The sequence below is a fragment of the Typopeltis vanoorti genome, chromosome 5 (genome assembly GCF_054136105.1).
Source record: "Typopeltis vanoorti isolate ZY-2024b chromosome 5, IOZ_Tvanoo_1.0, whole genome shotgun sequence".
Taxonomy (NCBI): Eukaryota; Metazoa; Arthropoda; class Arachnida; order Uropygi; family Thelyphonidae; genus Typopeltis; species Typopeltis vanoorti.
The window spans coordinates 33,024,610-33,045,077 of record NC_143553.1 but is presented as its reverse complement, the minus strand read 5'-3'; the positions used below and the strand labels follow the sequence as shown (position 1 = coordinate 33,045,077).

Genomic DNA, 20,468 nt, shown 5'->3' with positions numbered 1-20,468 from the left:
TATCACCAATTTAGTATCCATTCCCATCTGTTCCAATTTGCGTAACAGTGTTCCATGGGGTATCCTGTCAAAAGCCTTAGCAAAATCCAGAAGTACCACTGTGTAGCCAGTTCCTTTGTCCAACTCAGATGTCATTCTATTATGAAAAGTTAATAGATTGCTAAGGCAGGTTCTACCTTTAACAAAACCATGTTGGCCTCTATAGAATATCATATCCTGTTCCACCCAGTCTTGAATTTTGTCTTTAACCAACTTTTCCAATACTTTTACCACTACTCCTGAGATGGTGATTTGTCTGTAATTAACTACTGCAGTTTTAGAGTCGCTCTTATGCAAAGGAACCACTTTGCCTAACTTCCACTCCCTACGGACCATCTTTGATTCCTTTGACTAAGTCAAAGAATGTCTAAACTCTGATCAATTTTGTCAATTTTTGTGCTATATCGTTGTCAGTTCCACCTGCAGTATGTAAAATTCTTAATTCTCCTACTGGATCTTGGTCAATTTTAATTTCTTTCTGTCACCTGTTGTTAAATTTAAGAATTTTTGTTTTATTCATATTTAATTCCAACTTTTTCAGCTATATTAGATAATGTTTATGATTTTGCTGATATCAAAACTATGTCATCTGCACATTCTAGATCATTCACTTGTGATATAGGATTGCATTTTATTCCTCTCCTTATACATGTAACTTTTTTTTTCATAATGCAAACAATTACTATGTCAATTTTGAGAATCCTTTCCTTCAGTTACACAGTAATCAGCATTCATTTCAGTAAACTCACTGGAGCATAAATTGAAAACTACAACCGTGTTAGGGAAAATTACTTTAATTTCCTGACGTTTTGACCTTCATATTATGGTCATCATCTGGAAGTACACACACATATATATATACAAAGACAAGTCATATTATATTTCAAACAGTATGTCCAAGTGACAATGATTTGATCAACTGTTATTCTGCTGGCCTGACCTCTAGTGAAAAAAAAAAAACTTACTTCAAAGCTATATTCTATTTATAATTCCATCAGAGAACAAATTCATATAGATAGTTTTAATACAGCAAAAGTGGTGGCCTAATCCATAATTTAACAAAGTGTTGCTATATCAGAGTTAAGATCCTAGATTATGTACAGTCCTAATTATAATTAACTCTTAGACCAAAAGATTAAGTGAGCAGCATATGTGGCATCCATATTCTTGGGATTTTTAGACCACTATTATTGTTAAGATTAGGGTGGTTGATAAGAATTTCACAGAGCTCTTAAATTTATGCTCACACCAAAACATGGTATGAGCATAAGTCATTTCCAGTAAATTCTAAGTAAGAAAAGCTTCTCCAGTAAATTCTATGTAGAGTATTCAGGGTATTAAATTTAATGTGCCATTTATGTTCCTTTTTTGGGATAGGAATTGTGTGTCCTGTTTCACCTATATAGGGCAAATTACAGGTGCAATGAATACAGCATACTCCAGGGTGGGCCAGCGGAAGAAGCAGATCCTTGGATGAGTTGAATAAGTTCTTTAATTTTGCAGGAGGTTTAAAGATGGCATTAAGGTTGTATTTCTGTAGTATTCTGTTTATTTTATCTGATATCCCTTTAATGTATGGAATGGCTACAGTTTTATCATAATTTAGTTTATTTTAGGTATTGCTCCTTGAAAAATTTCCATGTACAGTTTATTTTTGTTTTTAAGTGAAGTCTTTTGAAGAATTTTGTTGACAGTATTTTTGCTGTAGCCATTTTTCAGGAAGGTATTGCTGATAATTTTTAATTTATATTTAGTGCTTGTTTCACTGGAGCAAATCTTCAAAACTGTGTTTTTAGTGTGTTAAAGACACCTAATTTTTGTGTTGGGTGGTGGTAAGAGTTTATGTGTATATGTTGGCCAGTATGTGTAGGCTTATGGTAAACAGTAAAGGAAAGACTGCTGGAAGGAAGACATGACAAGCGTATCTAGAAAAGGAAGTGTGTTCTGACTTTCAATTTCAATTGTGAATTGTATGTGTTTGTGTTGTTTGTTTAGGTAGCTGAAAGTGTCTAATGTCTGACAGTCATGGGACCAGATAACGAAAACACTGTTAACATATCTAAGCCAGACTTTGAGTTTTAAAGTAAAGGAATCTAGAGCATGTTGCTCAAAAGTCTCGATATAAAAGTTAGCAATTGGGGGATAAATGTGAGCCCATGGTTGTGCCTTCTTTTTGCAGGTAAAAAGTATTATGCCACACAAAATAGTCAGAATGTAGTAAATGGACAAAGAGCACTGTGATATCGGGTGGGAATATGACCTGTAAAAAAAGAACTGTCATTGATTGGGACATTTATGAAAAGGGCAGAGACGTCAAAAACTGACTAAGAAGTCACCTTTTTCTAGTGTGATGCCTTTAATTTCCAACATCCAACACTTTGTAAAAAGTGTTGGATGTTTTTAATAGGAGAGGAAATGACCTACCAATTCCTTGAGTGTTGATGCTAGTTTCTTTCTTGGCAAGATGATAACTGGGGCTGTCGATACCTTCAATTATCAGCCAAAGCAAACACATTCTGTTTGTCTTGGAACTTAAAAATCAACTTGTTATGTGACACCCTGTCAAATGCCTCTACAAAAAAAAAAAAAAACCTCCTTTTTTTTTTCTTTGTAAAGTAAACATAGTGTGTCTTTTTTTTTTACCCTCATCTACTTTTCTTATTACTTTATTATAAAAGGCACCTAGACCCTAGATTACTAATAAAAATGCACCCCTTAACAAATTCATGCTGGTCTGCATAAATAATATTGCCCTCAGCTACTCAATTCTGCACACGAGTTCTTACCAATTTTTTACCCTCTTACTCACTGCTCCTATTCACACTTCCCAGGAACAGTCTCTTGTCCTTACTTTTTTTCACGTTCTACCATACGAAAGATTTCCTAGTGTTAATCCTGTAACTATGTCTCAAGAGTTTAAATGTCTTAGTCATATCACCTTTTGATCTTTATCAAACTCTGCAGTCTGTAGGCCATCATCTCCTCAAAACCAGCATTGTACAGCCCTGATTTCACTTTTACTACCTGCCTCTGTACCGTCTGCAATACCCCCCCCCCCCCCAACACACACAAATGCCTAGTGAGACCACATCTAGATTAGTGAGCACAGTAATCTAGATGTGGTTGGATCATTGCTTTATATAATAGAAACACCAGTATTTTATCTTCTTTAGTCTTTATATTGAAGCAGTCCTCTAGGTTATTTTCATAACTTTTGCAATATATCCTCTGAGCTTCAACTTTCTGTTCTGCAGAGAGTTGAAGTTCAGAGGACACATGCACTTAACCATTTCTTCCAGTATAACTTCACCAATTAAATATGAACATCCCATCTATGGAACACATATATCAAACCTTATACTCAGTTGCATTAAACTGATATCCCCACTTATTTGCTAACCTTCATTCAAATCCTCTTATTATTATTATTATTATTCAGGCCTCCATTTCATTCATTCTTATTCATGTTACATTAAAACCGAAATACTGGCAACAGTTACCGTATTGCTAGACATACAAAACCATCATTACATATGATGTACGCGATCGATTCCATTGCATCCTAACCCGCTCCGCCCGCCATTCATTCGATCGCAGATCACTTGGTTATGCCATCTGTCAACAAGTAGTTTTCTAGGACGATGATGTGGATAAATTATTTTATCCCCTTCAAAAATGGGAAGACCTTCCTAGGAAACACAAAGTCAATCATACTACACCTTGAACTCATTGACCATTCTTGCTCTCACCACTCTATCAGGCAATGCATTCCACAGTTCAACCATCCTCCATGGAAAGGATCCAATTCTTACCCTCTTGCTCACAGCTTCCTTTCGTAACTTCCAGTGATGGCTCGTTGTCAGTGCCGTAGCTAGGGTGGTGCAGAGGGGGCAGTCTGCTCCGGGTGGCACTTTGAATTTTTGCAGTTAATTCTAAAATACAGTCTCGAGAACTCAGTTCCAAATATTGTAATACTAGTGTGAATTTTCCTTGCAATTGCTGTAAGTGTTGCTAGTCGTGATATGAGTTTTTCTAAATAAAATTTGATTAAGAATTACCTACATTACTATGAAATAGACTTTGCCAATGTCATCGACAATTTTACTAAAGAAAAGCAACAAAAATAACATTTTAGAATGTTGAAATTAAAGTTTTACTTCAAAAATAAACATAGTGATTTAATTTATTTCCCTACGTCGTTTTGACTTTTTGTAATATTTTTGGTGTGTACTGAGAGGGGGTGGCAACAGCTCTGGCTACACCACTGCCTGTTGTCATCGCTCCTTCTCTTGGAATGTGGAATCTGCAGAGTCCATATTCCAACAGCCAATCCTCATAACTAACATTGTACAGTTCTGAAACCATCTTTGTTATCCGCATCTGTACAGATGGCAGATAACAAACATGGTTTCCTCTCTACCCTTTCCACAGTTAATTTATCCCCTTCAAATCCTGGGGACCAAATTTGAGAACAATAGTCTAAGTGTGGTCTGATCAGAGTCTTACAATGGAACAATACCTCTTTTATCTCTGCAGGTCAGCGTCCATCTCGGTATTGCAGCAATTCCCTGGGTTACCTTCACCACCTTTGAAATATGTTCCCTGAATTTCAGGTTTCCATCAATCATCATCCCCAGATCTCTTGTATCTCCTACTTCCTCCAGTATAGATTCCGAACTTCAAGACTATATTTTGCTACATTAAACCGACAGCACCATTCATTTGCCCATCTGTCTAGTTTATTGTCCAGGCCTGTCACATCTGCACTATTACTAATAACCCTTCCCGGCTTCACATCCTCTGCAAACAACTGACAATGTAAACGATACAGGTCCCAGTACTGAGCCCTGTGGGAATATGCATGTAACCTTCTGCCACCTTGATATTGCCCCACCATACACAACTCTCTGAGAGTTGACTTGATATCTAAACCATGTGCTGCAACTTAAATATGAGCTTATCATGTGGCACCCTGTCAAATGCCTTTGCAAAATCCAAAAAAATGGCAGTATATGCCTTTCCCGCCCATCAACCGCTCTCATCACTTTATTATAAAAGGCAATCATATTACTAAAGCAAGTGTGCCCCTTAACAAATCCATGTTGACTCACAGATAACATTACCCTCATCATCCCAACTCTGTATATGGTCCCTCACTAATTTCTCCAAGATATTAACTACTGATGAAACGCAAACTGGCCTATAATTAGACACTTCCAGTCTGCTACTGCCCTTATGCAATGCCACTATCTTACCTTCCTTCCATTCCCTGGGCACCTTTCCCATAGCCAGACCTTTCATTGAAATCCATATCAACGGAGTGGTCAGTTCTTCAGCACATTCTCTCAAAACCTGTGATGAAATACCATCCAGTCCCACAATTTACAGGAATCCAGAGTACCCAGTATTTGGAACACACACTCCTCCTGCACCTCTAAAATTCGAACCTGCCTATCCCTTCACTCTAGTATTAAAACTTACTTCTCCAGGATGAAATACTCTCATAAAGTGTTCATTGAACAATTCCATTATGTCCTCAGGATCAGTCACTCTATTCACATTTTTACCCATAATGTCATTCTTCCACAATCATTTCTCCTACTATTGGCCACATAGCTAAAAAATTCCATAGGATTTTCTTTGGATCTTAGGGCCAATCTCTTCTCATATTCCAGTTTTGCCTTCCTTACCATACTAGTCAATCTTCTGGCCTGAGTCTTATATTCTTCATGCATTTGCCCTCAACCTATCTCCTTGTATCTCTTTCATAACTTCTTTTTCACTTGCGGTTCCTGTTTGATATTGTTTGTCATCCACTTTACACCGAATTGTGTCCTCTTCTTCACTTATGGAATACAGCTTACTATTGCTGCTAACAAATATTCCTTCACAATTTCCAAGGCACTAATGATATCCTGGCCTTCCAATTCCACCCTCCATGGAACTACCCCAAGCTGATATCTAAAACTATTATAATCACCTGCCTTATAATTCCACATACATTCCCATATCTTTGATACTCCTGCATGTCTATTCATTTTCCAAGTGAAAACTACATGGTCACTCTCTCCAACTGGGGAGACAGATTATTATCAGTTATCTCAGTTATTATCAGTTTTTCTGATTGCTATGAGCAAATCCAAAACTCTTAACTCTCTTGTTTCCTCTATTACATGTTGCCTAAGACATTTGTCCCTCAAGAATTCTAGAAATTCCATTCTCTTATTATTATTATTACCACCCCAAGACCTCATAGAGTCAAAGACTCATCTGGGAATTATTACTATTACTTATAACTTATTACTACATGCAGTTTCCTCTTTCCAATTTATACTGCTGTATTTAAAATCTCCCATACCAATCATTCTTCTTGCATTTGCCAAGCTCAACTGCCTAACATCTCCTGCTCTCCACCCTCTGTGCTTCTTGGCTTGTAGCAACACCTCACTAAAATATCCTATCTGGCCCACCTCTACCTCACACCACATGTTTTCAAAACCATTAGTGTCATCACTGCCTTCCAAAGCCTCCACTCTTAGAGGACATAAGTCATCACTTATCATAAGCAGTACTCCACCACCACGTTTTCCCTTCCTATCTGCCAAAAAATGCTGTACCCTGCTACTTCTATTCCTGTTATTATATTATCTAACATTAGAGATCCCAATAATCTTTGGCCAGAATTGGTGGCACTGATGCCATCAGTGCCACCAATTCATCCCCTTTATTCAGGATTCTCCTGGCATTAGTATAAAGCATAAAAATGTCACTGTTTCTATACCTATCATTATCCCCTCCAGACCTCACTAAACTTTGACTCAGTGTTACCTAATGTCGTTCCTCTTTCTCCATTCCCACAAGAGGCCACCCCTGCTACCATCCACCCTGGGAATTCTCGTTTCCCTGCATTGACACACCGAATCATTCAGAAAACAGCAATTTCTCCAGATGTCTTCTACATCCTTCTTCATTTAGATGCAAGTAGTCTCTTGCATACAGTTCCTTTCTGTTCTCAAATGCCCTCTAAGCATCCACATATTCCAATCCTCTCTTCTGCTCAGCTCATCATTATCATACATGGGAAACACATACACACTATCTTTCTGTTCTGCATTTTCTTCCATACAGCCTCAAGCATGAATCTCAGATCTCTCGCCACTGGATTTACACTGCCTCTCAAGTCATTCATGCCCACCATCACAATCATCTCATCCACCCTTCCACTCCTCTTAATTGCCATAGCCACACTTTCTATCGTTCCTCCAGGCAAACACTCCTCTGGCATCATATCTTGCACACCACGGATCATCAAGTCTCCATACATCACACCTCTTACCACTCTGTTCCTTGATTGCTCACTCTCTCTCTCTCTCTCCTCTAACACTTTCTCTGTGTTCCCCTACTTACCTGTCATCACTCTATCCTTGTTCCAGCACTCCCTCGCATTCTTCTTATTCCCTCTCTTCTACTGTTTCTATTCTCTCCTCTTCTATCATTCTCATAACTCTCTTCTACTGTTTCTGTTCTCTCCTCTTCTATCATTCTCATAACTCTCTTAGTTATAAATAGTGCTGATGTTTTGGCTGTTTAAACTGTTTGGCTGTTATGGGAATGATAGGAGAGAATAGAAACAGCTTAAACAACCAAAACATCAGCACTATTACCAGCCTCAATGAGAAGGGGATAAGATTCCCCCAGGCTCGCAATTTTCAAGACTGTTTTTTTTTTGCTATTTTTTTCATTTCAGAGGGCCCAGTAAATTCTTTTCCCCAACAAGCTCAGTGTTAGCAGTCAGCACCTCTGATTATTACTAATAACCCTTTCCAAGCTTCACATCATCTGCAAACAATTGAATATCTCCCTGTAGCCCTGTGACAATATCAACGACATAAAGAGTGAACAGTAATAACAGCCTCAGTGCTGAACCTTGTGAAACTCCACTTATAACCTTCCTACTCACTAATACTGCTCCTCCATACACTATGATGCCAAAAGTGTCTGAACCCCCCCCCCCCCCATAGCTCTATGTTGCCTCGCCTGTATGACACAGATACACGTCTGCAATGTTATATAAGCATTGGCATGTGGGCATTAGCAGTGTAGATATTCTTTGTCATCAGGACGAGTGGAAGAAAAGAGTTAAGTACATTTGAATGTGATATGAGAGTCAGAGCCCATAAGTTCGGTCATTCAGTCTAAGAGATTTCTGCCACATTGCACATGCCCAGTTTACTGTCACAAGGTTATTGTGAAGTGAAAACATGATGGAACCACCACCTCCTCCGAACTGGCAGGCCCAAGAAACTGACAAATCAGGACCAGCAAACTCTCAAGCGTGTTGTCACAGTAAATCTTCAGTCAGAAGATTTACAACCTTAGCAACCATCACAAACAACTTCCACATGAGCTCTGGAATGGATGGCAGTGACAGAACTATTTAGCGGGAGGTGGTGGCCCTTGGGTTTCATGATTGTGCTATGGCTCACAAGCCCTTGATTACACCTGCCGATGCATGGAGTGGAGGTCATCTGGAATGGTGCAAACAACACATCATTAGCCTGTGGATGAATGGAAGAGGGTCCTGTGGAGTGATGAATTGTGATAAATGATCTGGCAGTCCAATGGATGTGTCTGGATCTGGCAGATACTGGTGAACGATACTCACAGGAATATCTTGTATTGGCAGTGAAACCTGGAGATGGTAGCATAATGGTCTGGGGCTGTTTCCCCTAGTTTGAACTGGGCCCATTGGTTTCTGTACTCAGATCTTTAAATGCTGATGCCTACCATGACAATATCATTCTTCCCATACTGTAGTAACAGTTTGGAATAGGCCCTTTCTTGTATCAGTACATGATAATGCACCTGCTCACAAAGCAAGGGCTCTAGCTCCATGGTTTGAAGACTTGGAGGTGAAAAAACTAAACTGGCCAGCCCAAAGCCCCAACCTCAACCCTACTGAATATTTTTGGGATGAGCTGGAGCGAAGCCTGCATTCCAGACCCTACTCGCCCAACTAATGCTCATCAGCTGTTCGCCATACTATAGGAGGAATGGAAACAAATTCTAGCAGCAGTTTACCAGAACTTAGTGGAGCACCTACCTTGAAGGGTAACAGCTGTAATAGAAGTAGAATGAGGCCCAATCTCATATTGACAATAACGTTGTAGCGAAATATACATAGTTGCCATCCAGACATTTTTGGAAGCATGGTGTATAAAACCCTCTGATATGTATCAGAAAGTCAATTACCAATCCATTCCATTAAACTAATGTCCAATCCCATATGTTGCAACTTAAAAATCAACTTGACACGTGGCAAACTGTCAAATGTCTTTACAAAATCCAAAACATATGATCGTGTGTGCTGCTTTACCCTCATCCATTGTTCTTGTTACTCTACCGTAAAAGGCAACTAGATTACTAAAACAAGAACATCCCTTAACAAATCCATGTTGGCCTGCATAAATAACATTACTCTCATCTGCACACAAGTTCTCACCTTCTCCATAATCTTAACAACCCCAGAAAAAAAATAAAACTCCATCTAATCTCCCTACCTTATCAATATCTAGTGCACTCAGTATTTGGAATACATTCTCTGCATTCACTTGTAATGCCTCACCAATCTAGAAATAAAGCCTGCTTTATCAGAATGGAACACTGATAAAGTCATTGTTAAATCTGTATGTTATGTGACATTGAAAATTTTTTTAATTGTTAAACTATAAATTAAAGATGCCAAGAAATTATATCCTTGGTTTAATCCTTTATCCAAGAGTAAGCAAAGTTTGCACATGAAGTGCAAACTCATTGCACATTGACTTCAATGTGACTTCACACTGATTGTCTTAGTAATCCATAATGCAAAGCACACTCCTTTTTGGACAAGCATTATGTGAAGGGTCACTACCCAAACCTTTTTTGAGATACGTTTAAGTGTGTGGATACCTCTAGAAAAACTCTAAATCTCACTGAGTGACCCTAAATGACCACTACTATACTCATTACCCCTGACCTGAATCACTCTAGGACAGGGAACTCAGCAGTGATTCCATCCAGTGACACGAAAAAATCCACCACTGAGTAGAACCTCTCTACTTCCCAGGAAGTAAGCAAACATAATGATGAGCATTAATAAACATCAGTGGGAGCTGGATCCAGAAGTGATACCAAGATTGAAGTAATGTAGAAATCATATACTGCCCACATACAAGTAGTGAAAGCAAACAAAGTTTGCATGTGAAGTACCTCCATGACTGGGCCACTTGTATATAGAGGCTAATGACTTTTTGCTTACACTTGGATAAAGGATTAAGCCAAGAATATAATTTCTTGGCATCTTTAATTTATAGTTTAACAAAGTGAAAAAACTTTCAACATTTATCTCTGATCCAGAGTATTTTAATAATAAGGTTTTTGCTACTTGTAACAACTTTTTCACTACTTGTATATGTGGGATATATGACTTCTGCATTACTTCAACCTTGGTAGCCCTTCTGTATATGGCTCCCACTGATGGTATTGTGTTTCCAGTGGAGAAGGAAGTTCTGCTTGGTGGCTCGTTTTTGCCTGTCACTGAGTGGAGCCACCGAGTTTCCTGTAATGGAGTGATGATTTTAGTAGTGATCCTTTAGTCATTCAACAAGATTTAGAATGATCTTGTAGATCACACAGAGTTTTTTTAAGATGTATCCCTGCTCTTTAACATACCTCAATAAAGGTCGAAAATGGTCTGGGTAGTGACCTTTTCCATAATGCCTAGCATTATGAGAAGGATCACTATACATGTCCAATAGGAATGTGATTTGCATTATGGGATACTAAGACAATCAATGAAGTGGAGTAAAACTTTCCCATTTTATCCATGTTGGATAAAGGATTAAAACAAGAATATAATTTTCTGGCATCTTTAATTTATATTTTATGTCATCTAACTTGGTCATCCAAGTCCTGTCTCCATTCAGCAATGTAATTAAAGTAATCATCCATCTGCAATGATTTTTCCTCCGACTGGCCACTAACTAAAAAACTTCTTGGGATTTTCCTTGGATTGCAGCACGAGTCTTATCTCATATTTTAATTTTTCTCCCTCTCTCCTCACTATACTAGTCACCTTCCTAGCCTGACTGTTATATTCCTCATGGAACTGTTTTTCCACCTCTCTCTCTCTCTCTCTCTCTCTCTCTTTGTGTGCCTTCCTAATCTCTTTTTCATCTGCAATTCCTGTTTAATTTCCCTAGTCATCATCCATTTGACTCAAAATTGCTTTATCTTCTTCATTTGAAGTATACAATCTGTCATTGCTGTAAACATTTTTTATTTTAAGCATCTCCCATTCATTACTGCTCTCTCTTCCTTCAAATTCTTTCATCCACTGTACAACTCCAAGCTGGTTTCTAAGTCTATGTTAATTGCCTGCCTTATAATTCCACATAAATTCCTTATGCCTTGATAGTGCTACATGCCTATCTGGTCAAGACTATGTAGCCCTAAGATGTTTATGTCAACAGGAATCCAATTTCTAACCAGCATACTATGGAGATAAGCAGTTTAAGAGAAAAATTTAAATACCATGTTAAATGTTCATTTGAAAATCAGAAGTTCCAAAATGTTTTAATATAAACTTATTCTTAAGTTGTAAAATCAATTATTTCAAGACATTATTAATATAATATATTATGCAGGCTCCTCCATGCAGTCATCGAGGGAAGGTTCTTTCTGGTCAGACAATGCCTAAAGACCTGTTATATCTCTTCTTAAAAACATTCATCCTACAAACACACATTTTTTTGTGTGTAACCTAAACATTTATTCTAAAAAACAGCATGTTTTTTTAGGATAAACATTTAGGTCACACAGTGCCTAAATTCCTATATTGTCTTTCTTTAAAAAAAAATTACCAAAAATGCACTCATGACCCACTGATTGTTCACTCCACACACTCAACACTGATGGCTCATTCCACAACCACTATATGAGGTTTTAGCTTTTTTCTAAACATGAGAAGAATTAGGAGTTCACATGCTTCCTAACCAGATCCTTACTCAGTTTCTAGAGATGATTCCAAGTTCTTACCACACCCACCATTCACTGTAAAACTTGTGTGCATACTCTAAGATCTCACTTATATGTTTCTATCACATTGCCTCTTTTCCACCTATTACTCAAACTTTTAAAATCATGTTCCCTAAGTCTAGCCTTATGTGCATAATTACACAGGTCAGATATTATCTTGGTTATCCAGATTTGGTCATTTTGTAAAATGGACATGAATAAAACTTTCATAATAGTTGCTCAAAATGTCTGCTTTCTATTTGGTATTCATTTTGGTGATTAATATCGCATTTAGATACAAAACTAAATAATCTCATTTCCTGCTTATAACAGTGTGTTCTTTAATAAAATACTAGTTGATTAGTGGTAATACAGTTAGAAATCACTACTGGAATTCCTTAGTGATGGCTCTTACTGTTACATAAACTGCAAATGAGGTGGATATCTAAACTTTAAAAGTTTAGCCAATATTTTTTCAGTAAAGGAGCTAAGTGCACGGTTATATAAGATCAGTAACAATCAGTAGAACACTGCTTACAAGCCCAAAAAAAGCTTGCAAGAACTAGACTTCATATAACTAGATCACGATACATACACAATCAGACAAATTTGCCATTACTAGAAGCTAAATACTGAAATACTTCCCCACCTCTCTGGAATCGAACCCATGGTAATACAAAGTGTTTAGCTTAAACTCACTCAAGGAATCAATCAATACTGAATTTTAGCCAAATCCTTTTAGGGTGGTCTGTACTAACTCCAATTTAAATTAGAACTGAATTCTGTATTTAGTAAGATTTAAATTTTCGATAGGATTTTAGTTATATGGCTTACTAAATTTAATTTTAGTAAGGCCCTATAACAAGTTTCTTTAAAGGTTGTTAAATAGAGGAACCCCACACCATGTTTTTGTATACAACATATGGATGTGGTATAGCCATACAGGAATTTTACTGGAAAAGAATTTCTAACAAAATGAATAAATAAGAATGGGTAAGAAGAATGCAAAACGATGATGATGATGATGATGTGCAATTTTTGTAAGAATTATATATTTGCAACAAGAACATTTCTTATTTCTCTCTCTCCTGTTTTCCTTGCTGATTTTTTTATTAGCTATGAGTGACATATATTAATAGGATATACAGCAGTAGCACTCTTCAATACCTGTTTGTCACTTGTCTTAGCACTCTTGAAGAGATAAATAAATGGGATTTAAATTCTAAGGATTTGAATTAGATTAAATGCCTAACCAGATTAATTATGCTTTCCTACTTAATATCAACTTTCTTTTTTCTGCATGATCATATAAAAATGGGAGATGATGTTTATATGTAAAAGATAATTTAGAATGTTAAGATCAATATCCAGATGAAATAAACTTTGAAAAATATTTTTCAGAGAATATGTTCCAAATTCGGTTTACAAATGTTACTTCTCATAAGATTTTAAATTAGAAAATTTAAATTTTCTAATTTAAAACCTTATGAGAACTTTAAAAACCTTATTTGAAACCTCTCCAAATAAGAAAATTACCCTGTCCAGGAAGAGATTCAGCTACCACCAGCATTAATCTTTTATGGTGAGGTTGCTGTTCTTCTACAGGATCAGATGGACATATCAGTCCTGTTTCTGCACAGCGCCAGTATTCAAGTGCTTTTAGGCGGAGACCCACACCAGAATCCAATATAACACCTTCATCACTATCTTCATCACTAAAGAATGAAATATAATTTCATAAACATCAATCTTGAAATTTCAAATGGATTCATAAAATTAAAGAGATATAATGTTTATCCTGCGAATTTCAAGAATTTTTAAAAATTATTTTACATTATTATAGAGAGCAATGAAAATTATTTGCTGCTACCTAAAGACTTAGAAGTACTGGACCTATTTGTGGTGTGAGGCAAAAGCAACCCAAATGAAGTAGACTATTTGGTTGAGTGCTGTTAGAGGCACTCTGAATAAAGAGAGGATGCAGGTGGATGACAAATAAACAGCATTGAACATGCAGAGGGGGGAAAAATGGAGGTTATATAAGTCCATACATAAAGGTGTACAAATTATCAGTGTCACATTTTATCATTATCATCTTCATATTGAAGGTTTGCAATTATGGATTTATTCATAATACAACACTGGGGCTAATACTGCACAGGGGGCCCCCAAGAACCAAGTGCAGGGGAAAAGTTCCCTATATATTTTTGACTGTAGATCTGTGTGTGTTCACAGGACTGGTTTGCCTGTTCTGAGGGCCTAAAAACCCAAGTTTCCAGGTGAAAAAATCCTCTACCTCCATATGAGACTGGAGGTAAGAAAGAGACCAGATAAAAGGTTCCTTGTGTCATGGATGGGAATCAAACCCAGGTCATTCCGAAAAAAGGGCTTTGTCTATACTGGCTGAGCTACAGAGGCTCTTTTATCATTATACAGTACTAAATTTTTGTTAGTAACAGAGCCTACTGGCAGTAGTACTGAAGTAAAATAAGCTTCCTTTAAAAAAATAAAAAATCACAGCACATCTTCTTTGTGAATATTAGGTGAAACGTCCTTTTGTTCACCATATGCAAATCCTGATTTGTACTCCTCGTGGAACTAATTATTTAGTGAATCAGCAAATATTTCTGATCAGTGCTTGCTGTAAGGATTGCAATTATACAAACATTGACTAGAAACACCAGAAGCAGTATGTTGGAATAAATGTGTATACAGGATAACAGGTGACAGAGAGGCATGAACAAGGGTAAGTATGGAGAAGTCATACCTGGGAGAGGTTGCATGGAAAGAAAAATTGTCGGAATAAGTGAAATATGGTTAGATGAAAATGATATCCTTATACAAATAGAGACAAAGGCCATATGACATTTTCTATGAGATATCAAGAAGTGAGAGGAGTGCACTTGATGATGGCAGAGGAGTTATTATTATTATTATTTCCAGGTCTCCATGGAGTCTGAGGACTCATTGTCGAATGTTTCTCCGTCACCACACACACACACACACAGTTTATCATACCATGCCTTAAATACATTTGTATTCTCTCTAGTCACCACACTCTGAGGCAATGAATTCCAATCATTTACCAGTCTCCATGCAAAAAACCCGATTCTCATTCCGCTACTTACACCTTCCTTATACAACTTCTAGGGATGACCTCTTTTATTTCCCAGCATTCTATGAAAAACTCTTTGCCGTTAATCTGATAACCCCTTACCAACTTATATGCGTCTATCATATATCCTCTCCTCATCCTATCCACTAGACTCCACCTTAGTTAATTGCATCTGGACGTTTACCAATATCTTTTCTTCCTTTTGAAAACCAGGTGAAATGAATCCTTACTTCTACAAGTCAGTGTCCTCAACATCAGTGCAAAATTTGTTGTGCTGTCCTCAGAATGTTAGCAATATGCTCTAAATTTTAGGTTCCTACCTATCTACCATCACCTTCTGATCTTTTATTTCCTCCAATATCTTCTTCTTCTTCTTTTCAGCCATTTTCTGTCCTCTGCTGGACGAAGGTCTCCTCTAGTTCTTTCCACCCTTCTCTGTTCTTGGCCATGGTTGACCAATTTTCCCCAACAAAATTTGACAATTCATCACTCCACCTTCTTTTAGGATGTCCTCGTTTCCCTTCTTTAGGAATTCAGTTCGTTAGTATGGTGGTCTATCGCTCATCTTCTCTTCTGGATAGATGTCCAGCCCATTTCCATTTTAGTCGCTTGTGGTGAAGAATGATGTCAGTGATGCAAGTCTGGCTTCTTATCCAGGTGTTTCGCTTCTTATCTTTTAATGTGATGCCTAGCATCAACCTCTCCATTTTTCTTTGAATTGTTAATTTATTTGCCAGTGCTTTTGTTAGTGACCAAGTTTCACAACCATATGAGATGACTGGAAGTATACACTGGTTAAATGTCTTCCTTTTTAAACAGAGTGGGACATCATTGTTTTGAAAAATGCTTTTCAATTTTCTGAATGCAATCCAGGAAAGTTGAACTTTCCTATTTATTTCCTTCTGGAGTCCACAGTTTAGATCAATGAGATGATCTAAGTATGTATATGAAGAGACTCTTTCCAAGAAATTGTTTTCTATTATTATGTTTTTTGGTATTACAAAATGATTAACACATGATTTTAGTTTTTTCTCTGTTTATCTTTAGACTGACTTTTCTGTTTTTGTGATATAGGTCTTCTATCATTATATTAAGGTCTTCTGGAGTGTTTGCAAAAATTACAATATCATCTGCATATCTTAGGTGTGTTAAGTTTCTGTTATTAATTTTTATATCAAGGTTTGTCCAGTTTACATTATTAAATATTTCTTGAAAGACTGATATCAAGATTTTGGGTGATAGAGAGAGTCTCCTTGTCGGATACCTTTTTCAATGGATATTTTATTGCTACTAATGTGAAGTTGAATTATTGCTGTTGCAGTAGGTATATTGCCTGGAGGAGGTCCATATATTCTCCAGGAACTCCTGTTTTCAAATGCTTTTTCATAATCAATGAAGGCTAAACAGAGAGGCAATTGGTTTTCTTCTTATTTTTCTATTATTTGTTTTACTGTGCGTGAATATGATCAATTGTGTTAAAGCCTTTATGGAATCCTACTTGTTCTACTGATTGATTTGAGTCTAGAAGAGGTGTTAACCTGCTTGTTATTACTTTTGTGAGAATTTAGTACAGATTGGTCTATAGTTCTTTACTTCTTCTTTGTCCCCTTTTTTAAATAACAGTATCTGAGTAGCATTTTTCCAATTTTCTGGTATCTTCCCCTCTTCTAGGCATAGATTTAGTAACCTTTCTTTTAGGCTTACACGGTGATCCGAATGCATTTTTGAAAATCATGGAGACAACTACCGTGTTTGAATAAAAACTTTAGTTTAATATAACTAAAATCTACATTCGACGTTTCGACGTTTATGTCAAGGTCATCTTCTGGAGCATACAAATATACACAGGAAACAAGCTATACTACAATCAAACTGGTTCGTTAAAGACACTGACCAACCGCTACCACAATTGTTGGCCTAACCTCTGGTGAAAACAAATATAAAAAAATAAAAAATATATAAAATATAAAATAAAAATAAAATAAAATAAAAATAAAATTAAATTAAAAAATTATACATCAACGCTAGAGTCCTATTATTAGTGTTGTCTAATATATATATATATATATATATATATTAACATCATTCCATTAACATCATTCCAGCCAGTTGGTATGGAATGGTTTCTAATACTAGGTCTTTCATATTAGGTAGACTGAATGTGCGCCATCCAGATCCTTGGAATTTTCATGCCATCTTTGTTATTGATATTTGGGTGGTTTATCAGGATTTCGCAGGATTCCTTAAATTTCCTTTCGTACCAGGTTTTTGTGCGGTGTAAGGAGCAGGTGCTTTTCCAGTTGATTTGGTGTAAGGTGTTGAGTGCGTGGTCTGAGAGGCCTGCTTCACCATAATGGTTATATTTAATGTGTCTAATGTGTTCTTTCTTCCATATAGGGATTGTTTCACCGTTCTGTTTCACCAATTTACGGTAAGTTACAGGTGCAGCGGATGCAATAGACTTCAGGATGTGCTAATGGGAGGAGAGGATCCTTAGAGGAGCTGAATATGGTTTTAAGTTTAGTGGGTGGTTTGAAGGTGGCATTGAGGTTATAATGTTGTAGGATTCTGTTGATTTTTTCTGATAACACTTTAATGTGTGGGATGGCTATGGTTTTACTGTAATCTAGATTCGTTTTTGTTGAAGTTTTATAGAGTATTTTTAACAGTATTTTTGTTATAGCCATTATTTATGAATGTGTCATTAATGATTTTTAGTTCTTGTTTCAGGGCTTGCTGGTTAGAGCAAATAGTTGTGGCTCTGTTTTTAAGGGTGTTAATGACTCCATATTTTTGTGATGGGTGGTGGTATGAATTCGCATGTATGTATTGGCCAGTGTGTGTTGGTTTTCGGTAGACCGTGAAGGAAGACGTGTAACTAGTGTATCTAGGAACGGGAGAGAATTTTGGTTTTCGATTTCGATGGTAAATTGTATGCGTTCGTGTTGTTTGTTCAGTTGGCTGAGGAATGTGTTTAGTGTTTGTCGCCCATGCAGCCAGATCGTGAACACGTCATCAACGTATCTAAGCCAGACTGTCGGTCGTAGCGTGGTGGAATAAAGATCCCTTTGCTCAAAGGTTTCCATGGTAGAAGTTAGCGATGGGGGGGGGGGGGGGGGGGATAGTGGTGAGCCCATGGCTGTACCTTCTTTTTGTAGGTAGAATTTGTTTTGCCATACAAAGTAACCGGACTTTAGTACGTGGGCAAAGAGGGCCGTAATGTTGGGCAGAAATTTGTTCTGTAGTAGGAGAATTGTGTCATTGAAGGGGACATTAGTGAAAAGGGCAGAAACCGTGTCTGTTGGCCACCAGACATGGTTAAAAAACTCAATCCCCACTATGCCCCCCCCGATTATATGGGGTTCTGAAAATACACAAACAAAATGTGCCCCTTCGACCAATCGTGGAAGGAATAGACAGTCCCAATTACCACCTAGCCAAAAAAATAGCGTCAACACTCAAGTAGTTGATAGGTCATTCCCCCTCCTACATAAAAAACACACAACACTTTATAAACAAAATCAAAAACATAACACTCGACAAAGACGACTTATTAGTCAGTTTTGACGTTTCTGCCCTTTTCACTAATGTCCCCATCAATGACACAATTCTCCTACTACAGGACAAATTTCCGCCCGACATTACGGCCCTCTTTGCCCATGTACTAAAGTCCGGTTATTTCGTGTGGCAAAACAAATTCTACCTACAAAAAGAAGGTACAGCCATGGGCTCACCACTATCCCCCCCCCCCCCAATCGCTAACTTCTACATGGAAACCTTTGAGCAAAGGGCTCGTGATTCCGCCACGCTACGATCGACAGTCAGGCTCAGATACGTTGACGTGTTCATGATCTGGCCGCACGGGCAACAAACACTAAACACATTCCTCAGCCAACTGAACAAACAACACGAACGCATACAATTTACCATCGAAATCGAAAACCAAAATTCTCTCCCGTTCCTAGACACACTAGTTACACGTCTTCCTTCAGGCAGTCTATCCTTCACGGTCTACCGAAAACTGACACACACTGGCCAATACATACATGCGAATTCATACCACCACCCATCACAAAAATATGGAGTCATTAACACCCTTAAAAACAGAGCCACAACTATTTGCTCTAACCAGCAAGCCCTGAAACAAGAACTAAAAATCATTAATGAACATTCATAAATAATGGCTATAACAAAAATACTGTGAATAAAATACTCTATAAAACTACAACAAAAACAAATCTAGATTACAGTAAAACCATAGCCATCCCATACATTAAAGGGTTATCAGAAAAAATCAACAGAATCCTACAACATTATAACCTCAATGCCACCTTCAAACCACCCACTAAACTTAAAACCATATTCAGCTCCTCTAAGGATCCTCTCCTCCCATTAGCACATCCTGAAGTCTATTGCATCCGCTGCACCTGTAACTTACCGTAAATTGGTGAAACAGAACAGTGAAACAATCCCTATACGGAAGAAAGAACACATTAGACACATTAAATATAACCATTATGGTGAAGCAGGCCTCTCAGACCACGCACTCAACACCTTACACCAAATCAACTGGAAAAGCACCTGCTCCTTACACCGCACAAAAACCTGGTACGAAAGGAAATTTAAGGAATCCTGCGAAATTCTGATAAACCACCCAAATATCAATAACAAAGATGGCATGAAAATTCCAAGGATCTGGATGGCACACATTCAGCCTACCTAATATGAAAGACCCATCATGAGTCAGGACTCTAGCCAATCCGTAACTAGTATTAGAAACCATTCCATACCAACTGGCTGGAATGATGTTAATGGAATGATGTTAATATATATATATATTAGACAACACTAATAATAGGACTCTAGCGTTGATGTATAATTTTTTAATTTAATTTAATTTTTATTTTATTTTATTTTTTTATTTTTTTTTCACCAGAGGTCAGGCCAACAATTGTGGTAGCGGTTGGTCTGTGTCTTTAACGAACCAGTTTGATTGTAGTATAACTTGTTTCCTGTGTATATTTGTACGCTCCAGAAGATGACCTTGACATAAAGGTTGAAACGTCGAATGTAGATTTTAGTTATATTAAACTAAAGTTTTATTCAAACACGGTAGTTGTCTCCATAATTTTCAAAAATGCATAGATTTAGTAAGTTTGTGACATGATGAATTATATCGTTTCCTCCCCATTTAATTAATTCTATTTTAGATTAAGTTAATTCTATTTCATCTAAAACAAGATTAAAACAAATTTTC

The 20,468-nt window shown here is 37.2% G+C and overlaps 1 protein-coding gene across 1 annotated transcript in view; it reads right to left on the bottom strand.

Annotated features, from left to right (window-relative positions):
• The window catches only part of LOC150106298 (4-hydroxyphenylpyruvate dioxygenase-like protein), a 135,777-nt gene that overhangs the window by 93,033 nt on the left and 22,276 nt on the right, over positions 1 to 20,468 (bottom strand). The window contains exon 2 of the mRNA XM_090392330.1: positions 13,633 to 13,811. Within this exon, the coding sequence (XP_090248456.1) occupies positions 13,633 to 13,811 (179 nt within the window). The remainder of the gene's footprint in view (positions 1 to 13,632; positions 13,812 to 20,468) is intronic.